Source organism: Arachis ipaensis, chromosome B9, assembly GCF_059453495.1.
Source record: "Arachis ipaensis isolate K30076 ecotype BB chromosome B9, ASM5945349v1, whole genome shotgun sequence".
NCBI lineage: Eukaryota > Viridiplantae > Streptophyta > Magnoliopsida > Fabales > Fabaceae > Arachis > Arachis ipaensis.
In genome coordinates, this window is record NC_142444.1 from 92562003 (window position 1) to 92583676 (window position 21674).

Sequence of the window (21674 nt, forward strand, 5' to 3'; positions counted from 1 at the left end):
AAAAAAATTTTGAATTTTGGATTGATTACTGATCATAAGGGTGAAATTATAAGGAGAGCCATAGAACAGTGCTTGCAAGAGTGGGGTATTAGAAGGATATATTGTGTAACTGTTGACAATGCTAGTGCTAATGGTGTTGCAATTTCGTATTTACTTAGAGGCATGGGTGATTGGAATGGGTCAACATTGTTAAATGGGGAGTTCATGCATATGAGGTGTTGTGCTCATATATTAAATCTAATTGTCGGTGATGGTATGAAAGAGATTGATAGCTCAATAACTAAAATCAGAATTGCATGCAAGTTTGTTAGGTCATCTCCTGCTAGGATGCAAGCTTTTAAGAGGTGTGTTCGAGAGGCTAATATAACTTCTAAATCTAGTGTAGTGTTAGATGTGCCTACTAGGTAGAACTCTACCTATTTGATGCTAGAGGCTGCTGAGAAATTTGAATCGGCTTTTAGTCGGCTTAGTTATCAAGACTCATTTTATTTGTTGGCACTTGAGTCTGAAGGAGGACCTCCTGATGCTAATGATTGGACAAGGGCACGTGTGTTTGTGAAGTTCTTGAAGATATTTTATGATGCAACTCTTACTTTTTCTGGTTCTTTGAATGTTACATGTAATAATTTTTTAATATGTTGTGTGACATTCAATAAACTTTGAATAAGTGGAGAAAGAGTAATGATGTTGGTTTGCAAAAGATGGCGAGACAAATGAAAGTGAAACTAGACAAATATTGGGAGGGTGATGGGATAAATTACTTTCTCTTTTTGGCTGTTTTTCTTGATCCTCGTTACAAGTATGAGTATGTTGAATTTTTTCTTAATCGGGTGTATGGGTTGAATCAAGCCAAAGATATGTTGAAAAAATTGAAGGAGATCATTCATAAGTTGTTTGATTATTACTCCATGATGTATCCCCTTCCAGATGGTAGTTCTTCTGGTAGTTTTAATTCTAGCATTGCCTCTCATGATCATGGGGTTGGTGGTGAAAATGCAATTGAGGAGGAAGATGGCTTCGAAGATGAGTTTAAAATGAGGGTTAAGAAAAAGCAAGGTGAGGTCAAAAGGAATGAATTTGAAAGATACATGGAAGATGATGTGGAGGATAACATTCCCGGTTTTGACATTTTGCGTTGGTGGAAATTGAAATCAATGAAGTATTATGCTCTTGCTCACATGGCTAGGGATTTGTTGGCTATTCCCGTCTCTACCGTGTCTTCTGAGTCGGCATTTAGTACTAGTGGTCGTGTGCTTGACCAATTTAGAAGCTCATTAAGTCCTTCTACCGTTGAGTCTCTAATTTGGGCACAAAATTGGTTGAAGACTTAAGAGAAGATGTATGACTTAAAGCAAGAACTTGAGGACCAAGAAAAACTTGAATTAGGTAACTATTTTTAAATTATATTTCTTTAAATTATTATGTAATTGTTGTTATTGTTGAGTCTCTAATAATAATTTAATTACTGTGAATGTAGAGCTCTCAGCTTTAACAATATCTCATCAAGCCATTAGAGTTGATGTTGTTTACAACAATTTGAGGTTAACATTTTTATTTACTGTTATTTGTTGAATTTCTTTTAATTAATCAATTTTATATGTTGACATTAGCTAATTATATGCTGATTTTTTGAAGGTCACAACTCCTCTCTTGAATATGCTTGGTTGATGGAGTGAAGGATTATGGAGTGAAGACTTTGAAAAACAAATATTTCTATTGCACTTTTGTATTGAGCTTCTAATGTTTAGATTTTATTGTGTTTTGGTTTTAGTTTTTTTCAAAGATTATTCACTAGACTTTTGTATTTAACTTCTAATATTTCTATTGCACTTTTATATTTTCATTAGACAAGATTATTCAATATTAATATGTTTGGATTTTGATGAGTTTAGTTTTTAATGTATTTGGTGTTTAATATGTTTGCATTATTTTTGTTGATGTTACATGTTTATTATATTTGTTGAATTTTTAACATAAAAATTTGCCAATTTGTTTTTTTTTTTTAATTTCAAAGTCATCGGGTACTCGCTACCCGAACCGAACCAACCCACTCTTAATCGGTTTGGTTTGGTTCAGGTACAAGCAAAAAAAAAAACAAAAATCCGAACCAAACCGAACCAATTACTTTTTGATCGGTTCGGTTCTAATTTTACCTTGAACCCGAACCAAACCAACCCGTGCTCACCCCTAATGGGTATACAAATATAAGTGATAAAGACGGAGTGCAATGAGCTCAATGTACAATAAGAAGGCAAGTGTATTAATAGAAGAGCACCAATTTGAAAGCATAGTGTCAAAATTGACTAAAATTGTGATAGGTGCAATTCAACAAAGACTTGGTGTGCAACATCCAAACCATAAGTACATTGAGTAAATGCAAAAGTGCAATACCCGACAATGATATACCCAACATCAAATCAACATCACATAATCACAAAGGAATCAAAAGATAACAAACCAACCCATCAAGGAAAGAGATAACTCAAATTTCAACATCCATAGAAAATGTCAAGAAAAAGAGGAGAGAAAGTAAATAAACAAGAGTAAATTAAACAAAGTGCAACTAAGAGAAATGAGAGAAAGTAAAAACATGCAATTAAGAAAGAAAGGCATAAAGTAAAGACAAAGAGAAAGGAAAAGAATATGACCTTGAGAGGAATAGAAAAGATAAGGTGCAAGTAAGAGAAAGGGGAGGAGGGAAGAGAGAAAAGTGGGGACCGCCGGAGGTGGTGGTCGCCAGTGGGTGAAGTCGCTGGTGGTGGTGGGCGAGAGAAGTGGTGAGGAGGGAAAGGGAAAGAAGAGTGGAGAAGAGGAAGAAGAAGGTGGAAGAAGGAGGTGAGAAGAAAAATTTGAAACAGGGCGCACTGGTGCATTACCTGCGTCCGAGGATCGACGCGCGCGTGCAAGCCACGCGTATGCGTGGAATGATGAAAATAAGAGGAGCGCGTGGGTGCCACCTACGCGTACGCGTGGGTAGGGGAACAGGTAAAGGACGCATACGCGTCATAGTGTGCGCACGCGTGAAAGCAACTGTGCATTTCGCGCATTGCTTGCGCAATGCTCGCGCAAGTCTCGAGTGTTGTGTACTGGGAACGCAGGTAAGGCGACCGACGCGTACGTGTCATGTGCGCGCACGTGTGGGTGTGCAAGATGGCAAAACGATGCGTGAGCGTGCTATGCGCGCACGCGTGAGGAGGAGTTGCGCGTTTTGCGCATTGCTTGCGCAATGCTTGCGCAACTCTCAGGAAAAAGGTACCCAGATTGTTATACATAGCGACCGACGTGTACGCGTCATGTGCGCTCACGCGTGGACAAGGAAGGGGGCAAAACGATGCGTGAGCTTGCTATGCACGCACGCGTGAGCAGGAGTTGCGCATTTTTGCGCATTGCTTGCGCAATCCTTGCGCAACTCTCGAAAAAAAGTGCCCAGACTTGCGAAAATGCAGGCGACGCGCACGCGTTCTGTGCGCTTACACGTGCACCCCCTTTTTATTTTTAACATAGAGAAAGGTATTTTAACACATTCCTGGCAGGTATTCAAGCTAGATAGTCAACAAAACACTCACAAATTCATGCACCACTCAAAATAAAGCATTTTCCTCAAACTTATCAATTTATCCATACCAAGATTAATGAAATCTACATGAATATCATAACAATTCAACAAAATCAACAAAAGCTAGCATACCTAAGCAACTCAACAACACCAAGAAATCACAAAATTCAGAAGAATCTAAAGCTAGAGGCAAGAAAGTATATACAAGGTGGATCTTACCATGGTGGGTTGTCTCCCACCAAGCACTTTTCTTTAACGTCCTTAAGTTGGACGGTCATTCGCTTAAGCTTCCTCTCCTTTTGGTGCATCCTCATGCAGGAGCACCTCCATTTCCCTTGGTGATTTGTAGCCTTGGTACTTCTTCACTCTATGTCCATTCACCTTGAAAGTTGTATCACTTTGAGGGGCAAATAATTCCACTACCCCATATGGCTTAACCTCCTTTACTTTGAAGGGTTCTTTTGATGCCAGGGCATCTTGGCCAGTTTTGCTGACCTTTTCTTTACTGTTTTTAGGGTAGTTTCATGCATTTCTTTAAGAAATAAGCTAGTTTTGGGTAGATATTCACCTACACCTTGATTCAAGCATACATTGTGCATTTTACATTATTTCATGAGGATTTTGCATGAATTTAGTGACAAATTGTATGCTGCATTACCCATGACTTAGACTAGAACTTTGATGCACTCTGTTGCTTGATTTCAGGAGCAAAGGAAGCAAGGAAAGGGAGGTAACTTGCAAGGTTAATGAGAAAAGTGATTGCCAATAACACTCTCAAAGCCATCATTGCCCACGTTAAGAGTCACGTTAACTAAGTTAACGTGCACTCTAACGTGGAGAAAGGAAGTTGAGCCAACGTTAGTGACACTTAACATTGTCACTAACGTTGGCAAACACTCATGAGTGGCCACGTTAGAGCCCACGTTAACCTAGTTAACGTGGCCTCTAACGTTAAAGGGGGAAGAGAAGCCAACGTTAGTGACATTCAACATTGTCACTAACATTGGCCTAAGGATGCAACACACCACGTTAACTCCCACGTTAACTTGGTTAACGTGGGAGCTAACGTAAGAAGTGAGAGTTGTCAACAACGTTAGTGACACTCAACATTGTCACTAACGTTGGAAGCAACCACACAACCCCCCAAGGAGCCACGTTAACTTCCACGTTAACTTAGTTAACGTGGAAGCTAACGATGAGGAATGAATGATGAGCCAACGTTAGTGACACTCAACATTGTCACTAACGTTGGGATGGCTAAGAATGGCCACGTTAGAAGCCACGTTAACCTAGTTAACGTGGACTCTAACGTGAGATCTAGGGCCACATTGGAACGTTAGTGACAATATTGAGTGTCACTAACGTTCTCGAAGTTTGGCAAAGCCACTTTAGAAGCCACGTTAACCTAGTTAAAGTGGGCTTTAACGTGAAGCAAAAAGGGGAACATTGGAACGTTAGTGAAAATGTTAAGTGTCACTAACGTTCTCGAAGGTTGGCAAAGCCACGTTAGAAGCCACGTTAACCTAGTTAACGTGGGCTCTAACGTGAGGCAAGGGGGTACATTGGAACGTTAGTGAAAATGTTAAGTGTCACTAACGTTCTCGAACTTATACTTTCACTAAATGTTAACACCCCTAACGCCCTGAGCTAAAGTCTCTGCCCACTTAGCACTTTCTCTCTGCAAGTAAAGCCAAGCCCAAATGAAGAAAAGAACTGCTTCAAACTCAAGATCCAAAGGCCCAAGACTTGAAGAACAAACTAGAAGCTGAGAAGAGTAGTATATATAGGAGTAGCTTTGAATTGTTAAGGAGTTCGGAAAAGCGGGAAAAAGAGAACTACTCTCTATATTTTATCTTCTCTGCATTTTCTAGTTTTATGATGTATTCTCCATCTTTGTTTTCATTTTCAAGAGCTATGAACAATTAAACCCCTTTCATTGGGTTAGGGAGCTCTGTTGTAATTTGATGGATCAATACTAATTTTCATTATTCTTCTTCTATCTTTTCTCTTGATTTTACTTGAAAGCTTTCGATCTTCATCCCATTGAGTAGTTATCTTGGAAGAGAAGCTATTCAAACTTGGATCTCTTTTGAACCTTGAAAGAGGAATGAAGAGATCAAGCTAGAAATGCTTTCTCATGCTGGACCAAATTGGGTTTGGATGGGTATGTGACTATAACCCTCTCAATACTTGATTTGGAAAATGCATGTAGTATAATCAGTGACCATACTTCATCTCTTCTCATGAGCAAATGACCAAGGAATTGGCTATTGATCAAGATTTGAGAGATTGAATTGCAAGAAATTGTAATTCAATCACTTAAGATTGCCAAGGAGATCAATGAGTGCATTGATTGAGGAAGAGATGAAAATTAACTTGATCCGGAGAATTGCAACATCTCCTAAGCCTAATGAACTCCCCATCTCTGATCTTACCCATTCTCTTTAATTTCTGCCATTTACTTTTATGAGCAAATCCCCCATTCCCATTTACAATTCTGCAATTTATTTTCAGTCATTTACTTCCAGTCCTTTAATTCTAGCATTTACTTTTCTGTTATTCACATTCCCGCCATTTTATTTTCTGCAACTCTCAACCCAAATTCTGGATTCGCTCAACTAGAACATTCTTCTAATTAAAGTTGCTTAATCAATCAATCCCTGTGGGATTCGACCTCACTCTATTGTGAGTTTTTACTTGATGACAAATTCGGTACACTTGCCGAAGGGAGATTTGTTGAGAGACAAGTTTTCCTCGCATCAAGTTTATGGCGCCGTTGCCGGGATTGATTGTGCATCAACAATGATTAAATTGGAAGATCACTAGATTGAGCATTTTTATTTTGTGAATTTCATTTTCTTTTTGAGTGATTTACTTTTTGTTTTAGTTAAACTGCTTCCCTTCCCCCTCTACTCTTTTGTTTTTACTTTGTTATTTTCAATTCTGTGTGCTAACCCACTAACTGTTTGATATATTGCATCACCCACAACTAACAGTAATTCTGACACAAATACTTTCAGCACCTATCTTTTCTTGCTTGCACTTGATGGTTGTATGACAGGGAGACGAAGCGGGGCTTCAACTTCCTTCTATTCTGAACCTGAGAGGACCTTCTTAGATTAAGGAGGGAGGCAAGAGGAAAGAAAGTGGTTGGTGCTGAGGAAGAAGAGGAATTCTTTGAAACAAACATGTAAGACAACATGAAAAACCATCATGAAGAAGAGGATCACAACCATGGGGGAGGAGGTAGAGCAAATCATGTTGGGGAGGATAGAAGAGTTTTGGGCTCTTACATCAATCCAAACCCAGGCAACTGTGGAAGTAGTATCCAAAAGCCAACAATCCATGCCAACAATTTTGAACTTAAACCACAGCTCATCACCCTTGTTCAGAACAACTGTTCGTTTGGAGGAGGTGTTCAAGAAGACCCCAATCAACATTTGACCACCTTCCTGAGAATATGTGACACAGTGAAGTCTAATGGTGTTCATCCTGATACCTATAGACTGCTCTTGTTTCCATTCTCACTTAGGGATAAAGCAGCTAAGTGGCTGGAATCCTTCCCAAGGAAAAGCTTGACAACTTGGGAAGACGTGGTGAACAAATTTTTAGCAAGATTTTACCCTCCTCAATGAATCAATAGGCTGAGAGCTGAGGTCCAAACTTTCAGGCAACAAGATGGTGAGACTCTATATGAAGCCTGGGAGAGGTTCAAGGACTTAACAAGGAGGTGTCCACCTGACATGTTCAACGAATGGGTGCAGCTGCACATTTTCTATGAAGGACTCTCTTATGAGTCAAAGAAGGCCGTAGACCATTCATCCGGAGGATCTTTGTACAAGAAAAAGACTATTGAGGAAGCCATAGATGTTATTGAAACAGTAGCAGAGAACGACTACTTCTATGCTTCCGAAAGAGGGAACACAAGAGGAGTAATGGAGCTAAACAATGTAGATGCTCTGTTGGCCCAAAACAAGCTCATTACCCATCAGTTGGTTGACCTCACCAAGAAGATGGAGATGAACCAAGTAGCAGCAATCTCCACTTCATCAACAACCCAAGAGGGAGTGAATGAAGAAGCAGAGGGGAGTCAGGAGCAAGCCAACTACATTGAGAATTTACCAAGGAAAAACTATGATCCATACTCCAAGACCTACAACCCTGAATGGAGAAACCACCCAAACTTTTGGTGGGGAAGTGAGCAGGATCAAAACCAAGACCAGAGACGTTACAACTACAACAACAATGCAGCTCACCAGCAATTTACACAGAGGACATCTCAACACCCCCACAACAACACTTCTCCACACACCTATCAAAACCAAAACAGCACATCTGCTCCGAATCACTTATCAATTGATGACAAGCTCTCTAAGATTGAGGCCTTACTTGAAGGAATATGCCAAGAGATTCAAGAAAATAAGGTATTCAAAGAGGAGGTGTGAGCCAATATTAAGAAACAGGCAGAGACCATCAGGAAGTTGGAATTCCAGGTGGGATATTTAGCTGAGAAGATTCCCAAACCTACTGATAGCTTCCCAAGTGACACGGAGAAAAACCCCAAAGGAGAAGCAAAGAAAGTAAGATGGGAAGATTGCAAAATGGTCACTGCGAGTGATTAAGAGACTGAAGACAAGCAAGGCAAACTTTGCAAACAACCTGAAGACAACTCAACAAAGGAGGAGGATAGAGATCGCCAAGAACCAGAAATCTCATAACAAGAGCTGCTGAAGCTCTATGCACCCTTCCCTCAACTGCTCAAGGGTGCTGTGGGAAAAAGAATATACTCAAGGTTCCTAGACTTGTTTACATCTTTGTATGTGAACATACCATTCATCAAGGCAATTCAACAAATGCCCGCATTCATCAAGTATATGAAGGAACTTCTTCCCAGGAAAAGCTCACTCAAAGGAGGCCAGACTATAGTGATGAACAAGGAATGTAGTGCCCTTATTCAACCTGAGTTGCCTACAAAAAGAAGAGATCTAGGGAGTTTTCACATCCCTTGTGCCATAGGTGAAACTATGTTCGATAGAGCACTATGTGATTTGGGGGCCAGCATCAACTTACTGCCCTTATCCCTGGCAAAGAGGTTGCAGATCAACGAGATAATATCCATAGATGTAATCATCAGACTGGCTGACAAAACTCAAAAGTAAGCAATAGGAGTGGTGGAAAATGTGTTGCTAAAAGTTGGAAAATACTTTCTCCCAACAGACTTTGTCATCCTGGACATGGAAGAGAGTCACACTCATCCAATCATATTGGGAAGACCATTCCTAGCTACGGCCAGAGCACTTATCGATGTAGAGAAATGGGAGCTAATATTGAGAATCCATGATGAACGACTCAGCTTCAATGTTTTCAAACTCTCACAAGAAACAGATCAAGAGGACAAGGAACTAAGCACAAATGATAATGAGACACTGAAGGAGGAAACAAGCACTGAAGCACAGCCAGTTCATTCTGAGATCCCCTTAATAGATAAACAAGGAAAACAGTAATTGCCACAGCTCAAGGAAAAGTTGGAGGAACCTAAACCTCTAGAGGCAGGTGGAGACAGCATCACAACTCCTTGGAAAAAAGAGGTCACCAAGGGGAAGGCAACCTCAAAAGAAACAAAGAAGAGGGTACCAAGGAGATGGAGGAACAAGAAGATCCCTACGGAAGACTTCTCTCTAGGGGATAGAGTTGTCTCAGCTTACTTCCCAGATATTCCCCCTAATCTCCCTACTGTACCATCTCAGTTACCTAAGGTCTTCACTATCAACAGAGTTCTTTCCCTGGAACATGTGGAAATCATTGATCCAACCAATGGATATAAGTCCATAGCAAGATGGGAAGACTTTAAGCACTACCAACCACCCTGATGAAGGAAAAACGTCAAGCTAGTGACGCTAAAGAAGCGCTTCATGGGAGGCAACCCATGTTTCATATGTTTTTAAAATAATGAATAAATCAATGTTTATGAATTTCAACCCAAACTTGACGAACACTTGGTGAAATCTTTATCATGCAGTATATAGTGAAGAACAAGTTTGGTGTTCAAAGCAAACCAAGATGCATGCTAGTCTTGGGAGCTTTGAACAAAACTTTTCATCACAATGCTTCAAACTAAGTTTGGTGTCACCCCATGGTGCCACCAAAATGCATATAAGGACCCACCAATAGTTAGTTAGTTAGTTAGAATTCATAAATAAACAATCAAATCCTTTCTTCCCTTTTATTAATATTAGCCGCAAAGTTCATATGGTCATTTTAATATCTTTTCTTACTTTTCTTAGTTTGTCTTTATAGGAAAAGAAAATACCATAAAAAGGGATTGATTGGACAATTAAATGGGGGAGATTTCGCCACTTAATGAAGAGCACTACACACATGTCTCAAGAGGGAACGCATGGGGAAACGCTGCCATGCAACATTGGAGAAAGAAGACCCTTGAAGACCGAACCAATCACTCTCATTAAGTGATGATCCTTGTCCTTCCTTCATACACAACCCCAACCGTCCATCAAGCAACAATCCTTACAATCCACACCTTCCATCCACTCATGATCTCCCTATATAAGTGAACCTTAGTACATGATCATTCCTCACACTCAAATTCCCACTCTCCACACTTCATACTTTCGGCTTGCTCAAACCCCTTCATCACACTCTGTCCTAGCCAACCTATTCCTCGTCTCTCCGTATCCTCCAACCTCCATCTCAAAACAGTAACTCAATTCATGGCATCATCAAGCTCAAAGAGGCAAAAGAGGAAGGAACCCATGGAGAGTGTTCCTTTCGATGAGAAGAAATTCAAAACTGCCTTTCATGAACGTGAATTCGAACGGATAAGGGTGAGAAAGATATTGCCAGAGTTAATCTTCCAAATCAATGCAGATGAGTCACCACAAATTCTGGAGAAAATCGAACAGAGGGGGTGGCAATTGCTCACAAGTCCAGAGGGGAAGATCAATGGAAACCTCATCAAAGAATTTTATGCGAATGTAGTAAGAGAGGATAAAACCAAGGCCCCAACCTTCAAAAGTTATGTAAGAGGAAAAGAGGTGGACTTGAGCCCAAATGCCATAACAAGAGTTCTTCACCTGAAATCACCTCGTTTTGATGAGGAAAGTTATCAGGCAAGGATAAGTAGAAGCCCTGATAATAATGAGCTCTCAGAGATAGTGGCAGACATCTGTGTTACAGCAGCTGACTGGGAGAGGTACACAGATGGGAGACCCAAGTTCATCAAGAGAGGAGACCTGAGCCCTGAAGCCAAGGGGTGGTTTGAACTTGTGAGGAGGTCCATTCTACCAGCTGCAAATAATTCAGAGGTAAACATCAATCGAGCTACTATGGTGCATTGCTTAATACAAGGTGGGGAAATCAATGTGAATGAGCTCATCGCCGAGGGGATTCAAGATTCGGCTGAGAAGGTTGATTCAGGTGCCAGGCTTTGGTACCCCAGCACCATTCTCCGCTTATGCAATAAGGCCAAGGTAGTATTTGAGGACAGCAATCCAGACTGGGTGAACCTAGGGAGGCCAGTTACACTCGAGCGATTGGTTTATACTACACCTGCTCAACAACAAAGAAGACCACAAATAGGAAAAGAAAAAGCAAAAGAAATAGTTCACCAAGAGGAACCTCATCAGGAAGAATATCAACAAGGAGAGTATTCTGATCCAGCCAACTTGAACATGAGTCACCTTCTAAGAGCCATTGAGGATTTCGGGATGAGACATATGGAAGGACAAGAGCAAATACTAAACCTTCAAACCAACTGGTTGAGCCAACAGGAAGCATGGCAAAAATGACAAATGGAGTAGCAGCAGGAACACTACTCCAGGCTCACTCAAGCCATCAACCAAGTGAATGAGAGGCAAGAGCTTCAAGAGTAGCACTTGCAAGAACTCAACCAGTGGCAGATAGCCCAAATGAAAACTTTTAATGAGTTCAGTGTACTCAATGAAGGAAGGCAACTACATAGGGAGGAGTTCTATGTGAACACTCAAGCCAAGTTGAACTACATGACTAGTAATATGCATCAGCTACACTATGCCATCCTTACATATGATGAGGGCCAAAAAGATTTCGTAGAACAAGAAGAGAGGAAGGTGAAACAGCAAAAAGAGATACTCATGAAGAAGATGGAAGATGGTGGTTTCTGGAAGAAGCTGCTTGGAAAAGGCAAAGGAAGTGGGAGCACAAGCACTCAAGAGAGACACAATGAGGACAAGCAAGGATGGGAGCATGGGCACCCACATGAATGAAAGGTGGTGGAGTTCCTTTTAGTCCATCGTTTTCTATGCTTTAAAATAAGGAAGATCTTGTATGAAAAAGAACCTGCTTCCATGTTATGTTTAAACTTTTTAAATTCTGTCTTTTAAGTTTTCTTTCTGAATAGGTCCATGATTTCTGGTTTAAATGTCACTGCATCCTTCCCTTATTTACTTGTATGCTTGTCCATTTTAAATCAAATGAAGAAGAGAATGTTTATGTTTTTAAAAGACCAGAGTAGAGTTCATAATGTGGAAGTGCATTCATGAATCTTTGGGGTAGTCATAAGTTAGCTAAGTTGGTTCAACCACAAGGCTAGGAGGACAACTATCTATCCTGAATACTTGACTTTGGATATACCCATGAGACTAAGTTAATAACAAGATCCTAACAAGAAAAAAAAGGGAAAGAACATGGAAGTGAAAAACAAAAGAAAAAGAGTAAGCAATAAGGCTAGGCACCAATGGTTTGGACCTTGAGACAAGTGTCTGTGGTGCTCCTGTGTGAGGGATCTACTTGGATGAATAAGCTCTCAGTGGTGCTTTATCACTTGGTAACTTGGTTTAACTAACCCGGGATTATCAGTTGAAAATCCACTATCAAGAGTAACCCTTACTACAGAGCATTTAGTAACCCAAAGAGGTGCTGGACACCAAGGTCTCAAGAAAAGAAAATAAATAAACTATATGCCTGTGGTGTGTATGTATGGAGGAGAGACTTGAGGGAGTAAGTCCTTAGGGGTGCTTCAACACCTAGCACCTTGAACCAACTGGTTCGGGAGTGTTGGCTGAAAACTTATCTTAAAGAGTTGCCCCTTACAGAGCACTTAGCCTAAATAACACAAATAACCCTTGAAATAACAATAAAAGGATCAATGAATAAAAGTCTCATGGGATATAAACAAAGTAAGTGTTTAGGGACATGATAAAAGTCTAAAAGCCAGTAATGGAATGAACCTAAGTTGCTATGTATGAAACCACCATAAAATCAGTAACATGACTTCCACAAGAATGACTCATTCCTCTGGATATTCCATTCATCATTCTCTTGTTCCAGTACTTGCTTAGGGACAAGCAAGCTTTAAGTTTGGTGTTGTGATGCCAGGGCATCTTAGCCAGTTTCACTGACCTTTTCTTTACTGTTTTTAGGGTAGTTTCATGCATTTCTTTAAGAAATAAGCTAGTTTTGGGTAGATATTCACCTACACCTTGATTCAAGCATACATTGTGCATTTTACATTATTTCATGAGGATTTTGCATGAATTTAGTGACAAATTGTATGCTGCATTACCCATGACTTGGACTAGAACTTTGATGCACTCTGTTGCTTGATTTCAGGACCAAAGAAAGCAAGGAAAGGGAGGTAACTTGCAAGGTTAATGAGAAAAGTGATTGCCAATAACACTCTCAAAGCCATCATTGCCCACTTTAAGAGTCACGTTAACTAAGTTATCGTGCACTCTAACGTGAAGAAAGGAAGTTGAGCCAACGTTAGTGACACTTAATATTGTCACTAACGTTGGCAAACACTCATGAGTGGCCACGTTAGAGCCCACGTTAACCTAGTTAACGTGGCCTCTAACGTTAAAGGGGGAAGAGAAGACAACGTTAGTGACATTCAACGTTGTCACTAACGTTGGCCTAAGGATGCAACACACCACGTTAACTCCCACGTTAACTTGGTTAACGTGGGAGCTAACATAAGAAGTGAGAGTTATCGACAACGTTAGTGACACTCAACATTGTCACTAACGTTGGAAGCAACCACACAACCCCCCAAGGAGCCACGTTAACTTCCACGTTAACTTAGTTAACGTGGAAGCTAACGATGAGGAATGAATGATGAGCCAACGTTAGTGACACTCAACATTGTCACTAACATTGGGATGGCTAAGAATGGCCACGTTAGAAGCCATGTTAACCTAGTTAACGTGGACTCTAACATGAGATCTAGGGGCACATTGGAACGTTAGTGACAATGTTGAGTGTCACTAACGTTCTCGAAGTTTGGCAAAGCCACGTTAGAAGCCACGTTAACCTAGTTAACGTGGGCTTTAACGTGAAGCAAAAAGGGGCACATTGGAACGTTAGTGAAAATGTTAAGTGTCACTAAAGTTCTCGAAGGTTGGCAAAGCCACGTTAGAAGCCACGTTAACCTAGTTAACGTGGGCTCTAACCTGAGGCAAGGGGATACATTGGAACGTTAGTGAAAATGTTAAGTGTCACTAACGTTCTCGAACTTATACTTTCACTAAATGTTAACACCCGTAACGCCCTGAGCTAAAGTCTCTGCCCACTTAGCACTTTCTCTCTGCAAGTAAAGCCAAGCCCAAATAAAGAAAAGAACTGCTTCAAACTCAAGATCCAAAGGCCCAAGACTTGAAGAACAAACTAGAAGCTGAGAAGAGTAGTATATATAGGAGTAGCTTTGAATTGTTAAGGAGTTCGGAAAAGCTGGAAAAAGAGAACTACTCTCTGTATTTTATCTTCTCTGCATTTTTTAGTTTTATGAAGTATTCTCCATCTTTGTTTTCATTTTCAAGAGCTATGAACAACTAAACCCCTTTCATTGGGTTAGGGAGCTCTGTTGTAATTTGATAGATCAATACTAATTTTCATTATTCTTCTTCTATCTGTTCTCTTGATTTTACTTGAAAGCTTTCGATCTTCATCCCATTGAGTAGTTATCTTGGAAGAGAAGCTATTCAAACTTGGATCTCTTTTGAACCTTGAAAGAGAAATGAAGAGATCAAGCTAGAAATGCTTTCTCATGCTGGACCAAATTGGGTTTGGATGGGTATGTGACTATAACCCTCTCAATACTTGATTTGGAAAATGTATGTGGTATAATCAGTGACCATACTTCATCTCTTCTCATGAGCAATTGACCAAGGAATTGGCTATTGATTAAGATTTGAGAGATTGAATTACAAGAAATTGTAATTCAATCACTTAAGATTGCCAAGGAGATTAATGAGTGCATTGATTGAGGAAGAGATGAAAATGAACTTGATCCGGAGAATTGCAACATCTCCTAAGCCCAATGAACTCCCCATCTCTGATCTTACCCATTCTCTTTAATTTTTGCCATTTACTTTTATGAGCAAATCCCTCATTCCCATTTACAATTCTGCAATTTATTTTCAGTCATTTACTTCCAGTCCTTTAATTCTAGCATTTACTTTTCTGTTATTTACATTCCCGCCATTTTATTTTCTGCAACTCTCAACCCAAATTCTGGATTCGCTCAACTAGAACATTCTTCTAATTAAAGTTGTTTGATCAATCAATCCCTGTGGGATTCGACCTCACTCTATTGTGAGTTTTTACTTGACGACAAATTCGGTACACTTGCCGAAGGGAGATTTGTTGAGAGACAAGTTTTCCCCGTATCACCTTTCCACCTTGAACGAAGCTTCCCAGGCATGAATCTGAGCCTCGAGTTGTAGAGGAGAACTTCGTCACCTTCTTGAAAATCCTTCTTTCGGATATGGTAATCATGAAATGCCTTAGTATTTTCCTTGTAGATTCGAGCTTTCTCATATGCCTACATCCTAAGACACTCAAGCTCCTTTAGTTGCAATTTTCTGGCCACACCCGCCTTGGTGATGTCCATGTTACACTACTTCACTGCCCAATAGGCCTTGTGCTCAATTTCCACCGGAAGGTGGCATGCCTTGCCATAAACGATCCAGAAGGGACTCATCCCTAACGGGGTCTTATAGGCCGTCCTATATGCCCATAGTGCATCTCCTAACCGAGAGCTCCAGTCCTTACTTTGTGGACTCACCACTTTCTCCAGAATTCGCTTAATCTCCCGGTTGGACACCTCCGCTTGTCCGTTGGTTTGGGGGTGATAAGCAGTTGCAACCTTGTGCAATACCCCATAGCGCTTGAGTAGTGCCTCTACTTTCCTGTTGTAAAAGTGGGAACCTTGGTCGCTCACGATTGCTCGTGGCGACCTATAGCGGCACAAAATATTATTTCTAATGAAAGAAATCACGGCATTAGCGTCATCAAGGCGGGTGGGTATCGCTTCCACCCACTTTGATACGTAGTCAACCGCCAACAAAATATATAGACACCCACTTGAGTTAGGAAATGGCCCCATAAAGTCTATGCCCCATACATCAAAGATTTTACAGAACAACATAGGTTGTTGAGGTATTTCATTCTTTTCGGATGCATTTCCTAACTTCTGACATTGGTGACATGACACACAGAATTGGTTAGCATCCTTGAATAAGGTTGGCCACCAGAGTCTACAATCCAAAACCTTTTTAGCCGTCCGTTGTGGGCCAAAGTGGCTGCCACACTCGGATGAATGGCATGCTTCAAGAATGGGTTGGATTTTGGATTCCGGGACACATCTTCGAATTACTTGGTTTACTCCCCTCTTCCACAAGTGAGGGTCATCCCAAATGTAATATTTGGAGTCACTCCTCAACTTGTCCCTTTGGTGTTTAGAAAAGTTGGGAGGGAAGATCTTAGCAACCAGGTGATAAACCCCAATTTTGTGGTTTATATTGTGTTGAATTTGGGGGTTTTGTCAATATTTTTCACACTTATTCACAAGAATTGTATGGTTTTGTGTTCCCTTCCTAATATTGCTCCATGATGAAAAACATGCTTATTTTGCCTTAGAATTGCTATATTTTGATCCTCTTTTATTGTCATTCGATGCCGTGATATGTTTGTTGAGTGATTTCAGAAATTATAGGGAAAGGATGGCCTAGAAGAGAGAAAGAAAGCATTTACAAAAGGAAGGAACATGAAGACTTGGATTTTGGTAACTTCAGAATGGGCGCGCACGCGCACCTCGCGCGCACGCGTGGATGAGGATAGCTGGAAGCGGCATGCAAGGATGGACGCATCCGCGCGGATCAGAGAAATCCCATCGACGCGCACGCATACCTGGCGCGCACGCGTGGATCACAAAAGCAATCGGTGCGCACGCATGCATGGCGCGCACGCAGGAAAGGCTGCACATGACCTCATTAAAGGAAATCGTGCCTGACGATTTTTGAGGCTCATCAGGCCCAAATTCAAGCTGGTTCTGCATGGAAAAGACCCAAGGATGCTAGGGGGAAAGAGGGGATCAATTATTTTACACTTAGACACAATTTTTAGCTTTTTTTGGTTCTTTATTCTTCTAGAGAGAAAAATCCTTGTTCCTCTCTAGATCTAGCTTTAATTTGATCTTCCCTTGTTGAATTCTGAATTGGATCTTGTTAATTACTAGTTTTAATTGCTTAATTTGCATTCTCTAGTATAATTGTGTTTAGATCTTGTGTTAGTTTTATATTCCCTTGTTGTTTGTCATTTTATATTCATTTCATGAATCTTTTGGATCTTGATTTGTTATGGTTGCATTGATGATTTCCATGATTAATTGTGTTGTTTGAGTGATTGTATGTTGATAATTGTTAGTGGGTACTTGTTAGTTTCAATTTAATTGCAATTTGAAAATGTCTTTTATTAATGCTTACCATGTGTTTGATGAAATGTTTCCTTTGATTATGGAGTAGTTTTCTTTACTCTTGGCATGAGCTAAGGGAATTGAGTGACCTTGAGTCATTGAGTCTCATTGAATTGGTGATTTGAGAACCCTAGGTGATCAATTTGATACCCATTGATACTACCCCACTACTAATCTAATTAGTAGATAGGTTGGGACTTATGGGCTGATGTGATCAAACCTATTTAACGTACTTCAAGCCTAGGAGTAGACAATACGTACTTAAGGCTTTTGAGAAGTAGACTTAGTGGGTTGGTACCTCATTATTGTCAATGTTTGATGGAGACAAGGATTGCGATCTCAATTCCCATGCTTAGCCAAGTATTGCTTTTATCATTCATATTTGAAAACCCAAAAATCTTGATTTCTTTGTCTTAGTCATAGTTACTTGTTTAGTTTAGGATAGAATTACAATGGATGTTATTTTATGAGTTTGGAATTATTTACATCTTGCTTTATTCAATTGAATTAGTTTCTTGCATTCCAAGATTACTTGCTTGTTAAGATTTCCAGTTTAATTTCTTGCTCATGACTTGCAACCCCAGATTTCTAACCAATGTTGAAGCACACATTTTCCCATTCCTTGTGAGACGACCCGAGGTTTGAATACTTCGGTTACTTTTATTGGGGTTGAACTTGTGACAACCAATTCCTTTCTAAATTTGATACTCGAGGATTGTTGTTGGGTAGAGCTATACTTACAACGGGATTTTATTGAGAAATTCTATACCAACATAGTCCACGAAGTCATCAAAATTTTTGGCTCCGTTGCCAGGGAATGGTTGCAACATATGCTTTGATATTGGTTATGTGAATATGTGAATACTGTATATAGTTTACTTTCTTTTAATACTTAGCTATAGTTTAGATTTCTTTTGTATGTGTGCTATGACTCCCAAGTTTGATGACTCGGTCTCAACCGAATTCTAGCTTAGCCGAGTTTGATCCTGAGATTGAAAGAACCTTGTTACACACTCGGCAAGCTAGACAACGGTTGGACTATACGGCTAGTACTTCGGCCTCTCTTGAGGAACATACCGAATCACTAGACGGTACCGAGAGTGACTTGGAGTCCGCTACTTCCTATTCTTCTGTTGGCACCACTAATACATCTTTGCATCCTACAGGTAAGCCATATATGGCGGAGCCACGACGGATCACTTTGCTTGAGCAAGGAGCTCCGGATATCATACTTCAACCTTTGTAAGCAAGGTATCCCAACCTTGATCCAAACTTTGAGTTGAAGAGTAGCTTGATAAATCTTCTTCCTAAGTATCATGGGTTGCCGGGTCAAGACCCCATCCAACATCTAAGAGATTTTCAAGTTGCTTATTCTACGGCTCGAAGGCATGGAGCTGATGAGTTGGCTATTATGGTTTTTACCTTCCCTTTCTCTCTTGAAGGGCAAGCAAAGATGTGGTTTTATTCACAACCGGATGAGATTGTGACCAATTAGAATTTCTTGAGAAGAAGATAAATTCTTCCCACCGAAGAAGACCGACTACATCCGGAAGGAGATTTCGGGTATAAGGCAAAAGGACCAAGAGAGTTTGTATGAGTATTGGACTCGGTTCAAGAGGCTATTGGAATCTTGTCCACACCATAGATTGAACACTCACTTGCTCATTAGTTACTTCACCAGAGGTCTTTGTGCGGAAGATAGAAGATTGCTCACCGCTTCTAGTGGCGGTTCCCTTTCAAAGAACAAGACGGAGGGAGAAGCTTGGAAATTGATAAATGATGTCGCCGAGGCTACACAACATGTAAGGGTGAAAAGTAATCCTCTCAAGGGTGTGGTAGAACCATCCCCTTTCGAAGCAAGCTTAACCAAGGTGCTTGGGGACATGACCACTATACTCACCCAAATACAAAAAGATCAAAAGGAATACTACTCCATCCAAGCCATCCAAGCTCCACCTCAAGTTGCTTAACTTGAAGGCCCTCCTAGAATTTGTGGTTTGTGCTCTAGCACTACACATTACACTGATCAATGCCATCAAATTCAAGAGAAACATGCCCTTGTCGTGGCCAATGTGAACTATAACAATTGTCCGCCCTATCCTTCTCAAGGTCAAAACAACTACTCTCATGGTAGTAATCAAAATCAAGGGTGGAGAGATAATACACAAGGGAGCAATCAAAACCAAAGATGGAATAACTCTTCTTCTCATTACAATAACAACCAATCTTCATCTCAATACCACCACAACAACAACAACCACCAAGCCAACCAAAATCACCACAACCAAAACCAAAACAACTACACCAAATACCAAGCACCACACCATAGACAACAATCCAACCAATCCTCTTCATCTTCCACCAATCAATTTGATGAGCTTAGAGCCGCTATGGAGAAACGAGATGAGAGCTACAAGGCTCAATTCGATACCATGGACGCTCAATTGGCCAATCTTATCGACATGATTTCAAAGATGTCTGTGTCCTCCTCCAACAACACCAACCAACCTTCAAGCTCTTCTAGCCTTCCTTTCCAACCCCAACCAAACCCCAAGGGCGGTCTCAACGCCATCTCTCTACGGTCGGAGACTACATTGGAGGAGATACCTCCTAGGGTCATGGAAGACATTCATGAGAAAGAAGTGGTTGTTGAAGCTCCACATGAAGAAGAGGAGGTAGACAAAAGGCATGATGAAGAAGGAGTAAGTCTTAAGGAACCCAAGAGGAAAGCTATAGTGGATGAGTCCATTCCTATCCCATTCCCTTCCTTGGTAAAGAAAGCAATGAAGACCCCAGTATTTGATTTGAACATGCTTCAAGTGTTCAAGAAAGTGGAGGTAACCATACCACTTCTTGATGCTATCCAATAATTTCCAAAGTATGCAAAATTTCTGAAAGACTTGTGTACACACAAGGATAGGATAGGAGAGTTGGAGACATTATCCTTGGGTAGTTCAATTTCTTCCTTGATGGAACCTATTCCAAAGAAATGTGGTGACCCTGGACCTTGTTTGGTGCCTTGTTGTATTGGTGGGCACACTTTTCACGACTGTATGTGTGACCTAGGAGCTTGCGTAAGCATCATGCCCCTTTCTATCTTTGTTCGGTTGAATTTAGCTCCATTAAAGAGGTCGGTGGCGAAGTTTGCCTTAGTCGATAAGAGTGTGATCACTGTGATGGAAATAGCAGAAGATGTACTTGTGGCAATCAAGGACTTAGTCTTTCCGTTTGACTTTTACATTCTTGAAATGCCTCCAACGGAAAATAGAAGCTCATCCTCCATTCTACTTGGTAGACCCTTCCTTAAGACCTCTAAATTCAAGTTAGATGCCTTCACCGGCACGTATTCCTTTGAGGTTGGAGACAAGACTATGAAGTTTAACTTGGAAGAAGCCATGAAGCATCCTCCCGAAGAGCATTCCGTTCTCCGATGTGATGTAATCGATGAAGCGGTAGCGGAAGTACAAGAAGAAAACCACAACAAGCTATGCTATCCTATTGTTGAAGAGACGGATGACCAAGAGGATGAACAAGAGAAAATTGTTGAGAGTGAACTACATAAGCTTGATGAAAAGGAACCTCAGCTTGAGGCAAAGAGTGAATTGAAGCCTCTTCCATCTCACTTGAAGTATGCTTTCTTAGAGGACAACCAAAAGTTTCCAGTCATTATTGCTAGTGAGCTTTCTAGTAAGGAAGAAGAAAAGCTCCTAGATGTCCTAAGAAGGTACAAGAAGGCAATTGGTTGGAGCATAGCTGATATTGTGGGGATTGACCCTCGCAAGTGGATGCATCATATATTTCTCCAAGAGGGAGCTAGGCCGGTTAGGCAACCACAAAGGAGGCTCAACCCGACAATCCTTGATGTTGTAAAGAAGGAGGTCACTAGGCTACTTGATGCGAGTATCATATAACCAATTTCTGATAGTGAATGGGTGAGCCCGGTCCAAGTTGTTCCCAAGAAATCAGGCATCACTACGGTAAAAAAGGATGATGGTGAAGTGGTCACCAAGAGAGTACAAAATGCATGGCGAGTGTGCATCGATTATAGAAGATTGAATGCTGCTACAAGAAGGGACCACTACCCTTTGCCCTTTATCGATCAGATGTTGGACCGTTTGGCGGGTAAATCCCATTATTGCTTTCTTGATAGATTCATAGTTACTTCCAGATTCACATTGCTCCTAAAGATCAGAAAAAGACAACATTCACTTGCCCTTTTAGCACCTTTGCCTACAAAAGGATTCCATTTGGACTATGTAATGCACCTGCTACTTTTCAGCGGTGTATGACTAGTGTCTTTTCCGATCTAATGGAGAATTGTCTGGAAGTCTTTATGGATGACTTCAGTGTTTATGGAACTTCATTTGATTG

At 40.7% G+C, this 21674-nt stretch overlaps 1 protein-coding gene and 1 non-coding gene across 2 annotated transcripts; one reads left to right on the forward strand and one right to left on the reverse strand.

Annotated features, from left to right (window-relative positions):
• The first annotated feature begins 701 nt into the window (after positions 1-701).
• LOC148545475 (zinc finger BED domain-containing protein RICESLEEPER 2-like) lies at positions 702-1331 on the forward strand. Its single transcript, XM_088499062.1, has one exon. It carries the CDS (start codon positions 702-704, stop codon positions 1329-1331), a length of 630 nt encoding a protein of 209 aa, XP_088355188.1.
• Positions 1332-7197: 5866 nt separating this feature from the next.
• On the reverse strand, positions 7198-7301 carry LOC148545476 (small nucleolar RNA R71). The gene has a single exon (XR_015900395.1). It is a non-coding gene; the product is annotated as a small nucleolar RNA R71 (small nucleolar RNA).
• Between the last annotated feature and the right edge of the window lie 14373 nt (positions 7302-21674).